Raw genomic sequence first — 8,674 nt, 5'->3', positions numbered from 1 at the left:
ATATATATATATATATTTTTTATTATTATTATTTTAGATGTTAGTAATTTTGTTGTATTTTTTGTCATTTATATTTCGATTTATATCTATATATTTACATGTTTCGGTTTTACCTATTTCAGCACATTAATTTAAACTTAATAAAAATAAGAAGTGTTGCCTTGACAACTAGCTGAAATAAGTTTAAGGGTTTTATTTATTTTATAAAAAAAAATGTCACCTTCTTTTCCAACTTCCATCTTTTTATTTTATTTCATGCAAAAAAATTTCATGCACTTTTTTGTATGGCTTAAGTTTTAGTTAACTATAATAACCCTGATAATAATATAACACAATATAATGTAATATTATATTATATTATATTATATTATATTATATTGTATTGTATTGTATTGTATTATATTATATTATATTATATTATATTATATTATATTATATTAAATTATATAAATGTTTGGACAAAAACAACCAGTTACCTTCATGATTGTGTCAAAAAAGAAATTTTTTTAAGCACATTTACACTTATTATAAAGTACATTTAAAAGTCCATCAAAAATCATGATAATACCATTGTACTTTATTGCAATTGATAGAAGAGAACAATGAGATAGTGTATTGATATATATGTATAGACACTGACTTACAGTATATGCCAAAAAATGGTAAAACCATGTCGTGTTGTAGGTGGCTCCCATGTATGAACGGCGATGCTATGTTAGTGTTGCTGTTCTGGATGGGTTCATTTATGCCATTGGTGGCTTTGATGGACATGGACGGCTCAAATCAACGGAACGCTATGATCCTGACACCAACCAGTGGACACTGACCGCATCCATGAACGAACGGAGGAGTGATGCCAGCGCCACCTCACTGCAGGGCAGGGTGAGAACATTAACCAGTGACCTGAAAAACAGAAGGACAGGTGAAATGGAGAAACTGTGGACTATAGCATAAGAATACTGTAAATAAGAAAAAGAATATCGTTTGAAATATACTGAGTGTCGTAAACACTGTTTTTCTGAACAACCTGTAACAGTTGTGTGAAAGGCTTTAGTCACGAACATCATGTGGATTATATTTGTGTGTGTTTGGCAGGTTTATATCTGTGGAGGTTTTACTGGGACAGAGTGTCTCTTCTCAGCTGAAAGCTTTAACCCTGACACAAACCAGTGGACTCTCATCGCTCCCATGAGAAGCCGCCGCAGTGGTGTTGGTGTGATCGCTTACGGGGATCTAGTTTATGCTGTGAGTATTAAACACAGGCATCACTGCTATTTTAGAATCATTGACATACTATTATAGCTTTTATTCATATTTTGCATTTAATTTTTAAAACATTTTATGTATTTTCAGATTTTATTTTAGTTTTTTTTGTTTTGTTTTTGTCATTTTTATAAGTTTTTGTTATTTAAATATATCTTTGTCTATATAGTAGCATATGGTTTTTTTGTATCATTTTAGAATACAGTTAAACTAAATGTATTTTTTCAGTTTTATATTTTGTGCATGATTTTAGTACAAGTTAAACTAAATTAAGTGTTTTATGTCTATATAGTATACTATATGTCTATATAGTTTTAATAATTTGTATTTCAGTTTTAGTTTATTTTAGTACCTCAAGTTAAACTGAATGAAAATGAGAAATGTTGCCTTGCTGAACTGTCTGAAATCATTTTTCAAGTATTTTATTTTATTCCAAGAACAATTTTTAAATCGTTTTAGTTAACTGTAATAAGCCTTACACACCTACTGAATCATGGAAGCAATCACAGTTTAAAGGTTGTTTTGTGTGTATGTAAATGCATGCATGAATGTGCATACAAATACACAGAATGCATAAATAAAAAAATGTCTTTTTTAAAGGTTGGTGGTTTCGATGGTGCCAGCCGTTTGCGGAGCGCAGAAACCTACAACCCACTGACTAACATCTGGTGTGATATTGCATCCATGTACAATCCACGCAGTAACTTTGGCATTGAGGTGAGATGTGGACAGTTATTATTTGTATTTGCTGAAACTATGAAATAACATTACAATAATTATTTGGTAATTATGAATATAGGGAATCTGTATTGGTCCCATATTGACACTAAGTGGAAAGTTGCATCTAAAAAAACTCCAGAAGGCTTAATGGAAATCAGAACGAATCAATATTGCCCAGTGTGTTGGACTATGAAAATATCTTCCTAATTTCAAGAGTCAAGAAATTCTATGTTGTACATTATTGGGTTTCATTGAAGTGTTTCATCAATACTAAGATTTATTCATATGAAGGCAAATACTTTAGCTGAACATTATTTAATTTCCTTTATACCTTCTTCAAAATCCAGGTAGTTGATGATCAGTTGTTTGCTGTCGGAGGGTTTAATGGATTCAGCACAACGTCTGATGCGGAATGCTACGATAAGAAGACAAATGAATGGTAACATCCACAAACACGAAATCTCACATCATTTCACGCTGCATGAGCTAAGGCCTCTAAATGAGGCCTAATTGCACAAAAAAATGAATGAACACTTAATATCACTCCGTAAAAATTGTATGTATATTTCTTTGCATTCTCAGCCTCTTTTCTGTTTTCCACACAGGTTTGATGCAAATGAAATGGCCGTTTTCCGCAGTGCTCTGAATTGTTGCGTAATATCAGGATTGCCTAACATGGCACAGTATGCTGCCCAACGAGACGCAGTCCAGATACAAGACGAGTCTAACAGTGAATGACCTGCTTCCAGCAGCATTCTGACCTTCTCATAGCACCTGTGGTGTGTCACATGAATAAATGCAATCAAAATGATGTTGTATTCTAAGTGTTAATCTTCCTGTCAGACTTTTTTTTTTGTTTTGTCATTTAGCAGACGCTTTTATCCAAAGCGACTTACAAATGAGGACAATAAAAGCAGTCAAAACTAATAAAAGAGCAACAATATATAAGTGCAAATGACAAGTCTCGGTTAGTATAATATATATTATACACCCACACGCACAAAGAAAAACAAGTAGATAGAATAGAAAAAATAGAAAGCTAGTGTTTTTTTTTGTTTTTGTTTTTTTAAATAAAAATAAATAAATAATAAAAAAGAAGATAAATATAGATAAAGTAGAATTAAAATAGAATAGAAAGTGTTAGAGTTAGAGGGTCAAATAAAGGTCAGATATGGTGTTGTTCATCAGATTGTAGGTTCAAATCCTGCAAGTGTAAAAATAATGAAATCTCAGTTGTTGTCCCATTAGGACTGTTCCTGTATTATTTAAGTTGCTTTGGATAAAAGCTTCTAAATGACAACAAAATCTGAATCTTAACAAACCGGAAGCAGTGTTGGGGGTAACGCATTACAAGTAACGCGAGTTACGTAATCAGATTACTTTTTTCAAGTAACTAGTAAAATAACGCATTACTTTTTAATTTACAAGAGAATATCTGAGTTACTTTTACTTTTTTCAGTCCAAGTTGCGCTGTGTAGTAGTTTATTTATTCATTCATTCATTTATTTATTTATAATTTAAAAAAATATGTACAACTTATATATTATAATACTTGGATGTTTAGCGCCATCTAGTGTTTAGGATATTACAGTGCCTTGGCATTGTTTTGGTTCCGACTGACGTCGCTTCCTGTATTTTAAATATGGCGGATAAAGGCATGAAAATGTCTTGCAGGTTTTAGAGCTTATGAAAGTTATTTTATGACATTTATTTGCTGCTGACAAGAACACATGCCGAAGCAAAACAAAGGTACGTTTCGACTGCTGATGAGGCTGAAATCTGCAGCGTTTGACTGAATTAATGGAATATATTTTATTTAGTCATTTATTAGACGCTTTTATCCAAAGCGACTTACAAATGAGGACAACAGAAGCAATCAATTGTAGTATTAAAACAACTAAAAACAGATCCAAAACTAAAAGCTAAAACTTTACTTAATAAAAGACCTATATAGACATAATAAATTCAGACATAATGTAACTAAAATTAAAATAAATAACAAATACAAATAATACAAATCAAATGACAGTAGTTTATCAGTAATCCTAAAAAATGACACTGCCAAGCACACGTTAAAAAACAACAACTTACTTACACATAGTAAGAAATGGTTATAAAAACTGAAACAGAAGCGAAACAAGTATTAGGAAAGAGGAGAAATAAAAAGTGATACTTATCCTTTGCCAGGGTCCCTGCCCGGTGGAGTCGATGGTCTTTACACTCTTTGGTCTTCACAGGAGGAGGCCGTAACGTGAAAATACTAAACAAAATGCTACATTAATTCAGCTGGACACACTTTCCTTATTTTGTCCGCAACAAATGGCCAAGCAAGCGCAGACACTGACAAGATACGCCATACAGAACGAGACCAAACGTGATATCAGCACGTCTCCACACAGTAAACAAAACAAGCGTTTCCTAGCAACAACAACTGCATTAAACACTAATGAGACAAGTAAATACACTTAAGAGCTGCTTTTAACTTCTGCTGATAAAGACTGCTTCTCTCAAAGAGTATTTCTTTACACTGTTTTCTGCTGGCGCTTGAACACACTTTCCTTATTTTCTCCGCAACAAATGGCCAAGCAAGCGCAGACACTGACAAGATACGCGATACAGAACGAGAACGAGAATATATCGTATCAATTCTGTATTGCTTATACATACCGACGTTCCACGCAAGTATTTTCAATGGACTTTGCGATAATAATCGTATATATGTATATTTATCAAGTGAGTAGGTTAGTGCAATAATATAAATCTTTTGCCACATCTGTTTTCTGTATAGAATTAAGTAGAAATTTAACTGCAATCTGAAGTGTACAGCAGAATAAGTGATTACGTTTTTTAACCGTGATGTATTTGGTTCAACGTGTGTAGTTTGGTCTATTTATATGCATTATATTCAAAACGTATGTACATTCTTATATATGTCTACCTCAAATTAAACTGGTGTATAAATCTGCTACTTATCCATAAACTGTCAATTCATGTATTCTGTTACATTTAATAAATTAAGTCCCATGCATTTTACCTCAAAATGGTAAATAAATAGGAAACATGTTATTAATGAAACTTTGTGTCATTGTATCTCAGCAGGTTTCCACGATGAGCAGCAGGAGGAAACGTGCGCCGCCGGTGCGCATGGATGAGGAGACCAAGAGGAGACTGGAGTGGAATATGCATGAAGATTGGAGAAATGAAGGAGATTGTGAAGACATTCTGGAGTCAATCCCAGCACCGTCTGACAGCTGTCATCTTGGACAGGTGCTTGAGAGCAACCAGGAAGAGTCAAACCAGGGTTTTACATCTTCTGCAGGCACAGAAGAAGGGCCATCAGAAGAGCGTCCAAGCTGTTCCACACAGGACTCTCTTCCAGATACCATAGAACTGAATGTGATGCCAATTTCTGCTCTGGATCAGGGGTGGAATGCACTGATTGGAGATTTTAACCTGTGTCCAAAGATTCCCTTTATGCTAGGAGATAATTCCTTCTGCCTGCAGCAAACAGGTGACACATTAATTATGAGTCTGAATAGTGAAGAGTTGGAGGTTGAGACTGGCAGAAGTGATCCCGTCTGCCCTGTGCCTGTTGAATGTTCATTTGGTGGAATATTGTTGGAGGATCTGGATTGGCTACAGAAGAGGAAGGTCATTAAATTGTGCCAAGCTTCAGGAGATGAATCAGTAAAGGTGTGTATTTCAAAATCATCAGGATTAAGCGGTTTTGTGCCTGATACCGTTCTCCAAACACTAAAACATTAAAACAAATAAATTGCTGTGTTTTCTCTCCATTTGCTTTTTTTGAACAGCTGAAAATTTTTCTTCTCGAATCGGGGTTGGGCAGACCAGAATTCCTCAATGAAGGAAATGGGCGCATTAAAAAAGCCAAACAGCTAATACAAAAATTAATGGAATTCTTCTATGACTTCATCATTCCCGGTAATCTTCAGTTTATGACTACAAATTTATTTTAAAGAACCTTTTACCAGACATGATTTAATAAGCAGTAAAAGACTGTTTTTAGTTATATTGTAAAAACAAACAATAAACACAATGCAGTAATGCACTTGAGCCTGGAGGTGGAGCTGCACTCCAAGGCCCACAAAGCCCAGAAGCAGAGCTGCACCACAGGATCCCACTGTGCATTAGTGTAATGTCATTTGCATAAGCGAATAAATTAAATGTATAAATATACATATTAATTAACTAAAATTAGTCTAAAATAAACAATGAGCCTTAAAACACTTTACAGAAGGACAAAATATGGAAAGTTTGTCTTTCATAAAATAATAAATAATATTTTCTAAAGCAAAACATGAGGTCATTCACAAGTTGAATTACAAGTTGAAATTATTGCTAAGTGGCAACATATAATGCAGATGCTGCGCATAGATATTATTTTGAACATTTCCTGTAATATTCCTTTGTGAACGTTATTCCAATGGTTTCTTATTTCCGATCAATGGTAGAGGTGATGGAGAATGAAGAGGAGGAGTGTGACACTGATCTGGAGCGTCAGAACGTCGAGGAGCTGTACGATCACATCAGACACCTCCATCAGACAGAAGCAGCAGAGCAGAGCTTCGATGTCCAGCACCCGGGCCTCATCCCCGTGCTGAGACCCTATCAGAGCCAGGCGGTCAACTGGATGCTGAGGAGAGAGAAGTACAAAAGCAGCAGCTCTGTTCCTGAAACCACGCTTTCTTTCTTTGCGTGCACATTTGGGCGGTGTTATGCAAATCTTCCCAGATCGTGACGTAGGTATGTGGGGGCGTGTTAGAACGAGCCGTTTTAGGTAGGTGTGGCTAACTCTTAACTTTTATAAAGAATATCTCTTTGGATTTGAGACTTTAGTCTTTGCAACTTTACAGATCTTCTTTATGCACCAAGAGCTTGTAACACTCCAAAGAGAAAGGAAAAATTTAAATCGCACCCCTTTAAATTCCCTTCAGCTTGATTAGAGAGTTTCCTCTGGCTGGAGTGGACTGGCCTGGCGGGATCCTTGCTGATGAGATGGGACTTGGGAAAACCGTGGAAGTATTGGCCCTTATTCTGTGTAACACCCGGCAAAACCTGGAGCACGGGGTTCTCACATTGCCTGTGGTAAATTTAAGATTATATGTGCCCTTAAATGCATGCAAATTAGTCCAAAAATAATGATGTAATTTCAGTAACACTTTACAACAAGGTTCCATTGGTTAATGTTGGTAAGCTCTTCACCTGCAAAGATAGTCAGTGGCCCCAGATTATTGTTTATATTAAATGCATGCTAAAACCATCACACTTGACTATCTGTGTATCCTTAGAATGATGTAAGACACAGTTGCAGTGACAGTAATTTCTTAATTTATGTCAGATACATTTTTGACATTTTGTATAGAATAACAAACGTATTCATATTCAATCACATCTGCTCCAGATTATTTGAGTTCAAAGTTCTTTACTAAAGAGCGTACATTAGGTCATCTATTAACTCTTGTTTGAACTTTCCAGAAATGAGACTTTTTGTTTTGCTCTTGTGTCTCTGTCCTCTCCAGGGACGATCTGTGAATTACTTTGTCCCTCCTCCACCATTACAGAGGCAATGAACCATTAAACATGAGGTGAGGCCCAAGGAGAAGATCATTTATCCAGGTAAAACTGTTTTTAAAATGGTTTCATTTTACCAAACAAGGACATGTTCCTGGATCAGCATCCTGATTGGTCCTGGAGGAGCATTTCTATCAACCATGTTTCATTAACATGTCATCTCATCAGATAACCTGCGAGGTTAAGGTATGTTTTAACCTGCTCTTTGATAGGAATATTATTCAAGGACTGTCTAAGATTGTTGATCCAAGAACATGTCCCAATTGTATTAATGAGTAATGAATGTATAATAAATACATAATTTCATGCAATCTTTTTCCAGCTGTGCGTGAGATGCTGTTGACTGCGATTAAGGAAATGAGGGTTGGGAAAGGAGCGTCAGTCAATGCCATTTTTGCTTATCTACGGACCATGTAGAAGTATGACACCCTAAAGAACCGGAACCACATAGAGAAAATCCTGACCAAACACATTAGTGAAAACATTGTGGAGCAGATCAAAGGACGAGGGTTAGCAGGATCCTTCAATGGTAGAGGTGATGGAGAATGAAGAGGAGGAGTGTGACACTGATCTGGAGCGTCAGAACGTCGAGGAGCTGTACGATCACATCAGACACCTCCATCAGACAGAAGCAGCAGAGCAGAGCTTTGATGTCCAGCACCCGGGCCTCATCCCCGTGCTGAGACCCTATCAGAGCCAGGCGGTCAACTGGATGCTGAGGAGAGAGAAGTACAAAAGCAGCAGCTCTCAAGGTTCAGACATGTTCTACAAATGTTTGTCATCATCTTTGCTGTATGTCAGTGCGTGAAAAGAGTTCAGTTCTTATTTACAGTGTTTGTATTTCTTGCACAGAACAAAGGTTGCATTTTCTTTGGTGGGAAATGGTCATGATTTGTGGCAAAAAGCTCTTTTACAATCCCTACACTGGATGGTATGATTCTTTTTCTACTTGGAGCAAAGCATACTGAAACTGTAGTTAAAATAGATGTGCATGGACTTTCTAATCTAATAATAACAACAGCATATATTTTTGTACATAAGTCATTGTTTAAAGGGGTCATATGATGCTGCTAAAAAGAACATTATTTTGTGTATTTGG

General features: G+C 35.8%; 1 protein-coding gene and 1 pseudogene across 1 annotated transcript in view; both read left to right on the top strand.

The window, feature by feature from the left end:
* LOC107742762 (kelch-like protein 10) overlaps positions 1-2,763 on the top strand; it is a 5,839-nt gene extending 3,076 nt beyond the window's left edge. The window contains 5 exon segments of the mRNA XM_016555798.1: positions 685-882; positions 1,096-1,245; positions 1,864-1,980; positions 2,331-2,422; positions 2,589-2,763. Of these exon segments, the coding sequence (XP_016411284.1) occupies positions 685-882; positions 1,096-1,245; positions 1,864-1,980; positions 2,331-2,422; positions 2,589-2,721 (690 nt within the window). The 3' untranslated portion in view covers positions 2,722-2,763.
* Positions 2,764-3,623: 860 nt separating this feature from the next.
* The window catches only part of LOC107742761 (E3 ubiquitin-protein ligase SHPRH-like), a 15,875-nt pseudogene continuing 10,824 nt past the window's right edge, over positions 3,624-8,674 (top strand).

Source organism: Sinocyclocheilus rhinocerous, unplaced genomic scaffold (assembly GCF_001515625.1).
Source record: "Sinocyclocheilus rhinocerous isolate Xijiao unplaced genomic scaffold, SAMN03320098_v1.1 scaffold2091, whole genome shotgun sequence".
Classification (NCBI taxonomy): Eukaryota; Metazoa; Chordata; class Actinopteri; order Cypriniformes; family Cyprinidae; genus Sinocyclocheilus; species Sinocyclocheilus rhinocerous.
Note: the sequence above shows the minus strand (reverse complement) of the source record. Positions and strands in the feature narration are given on the sequence as shown.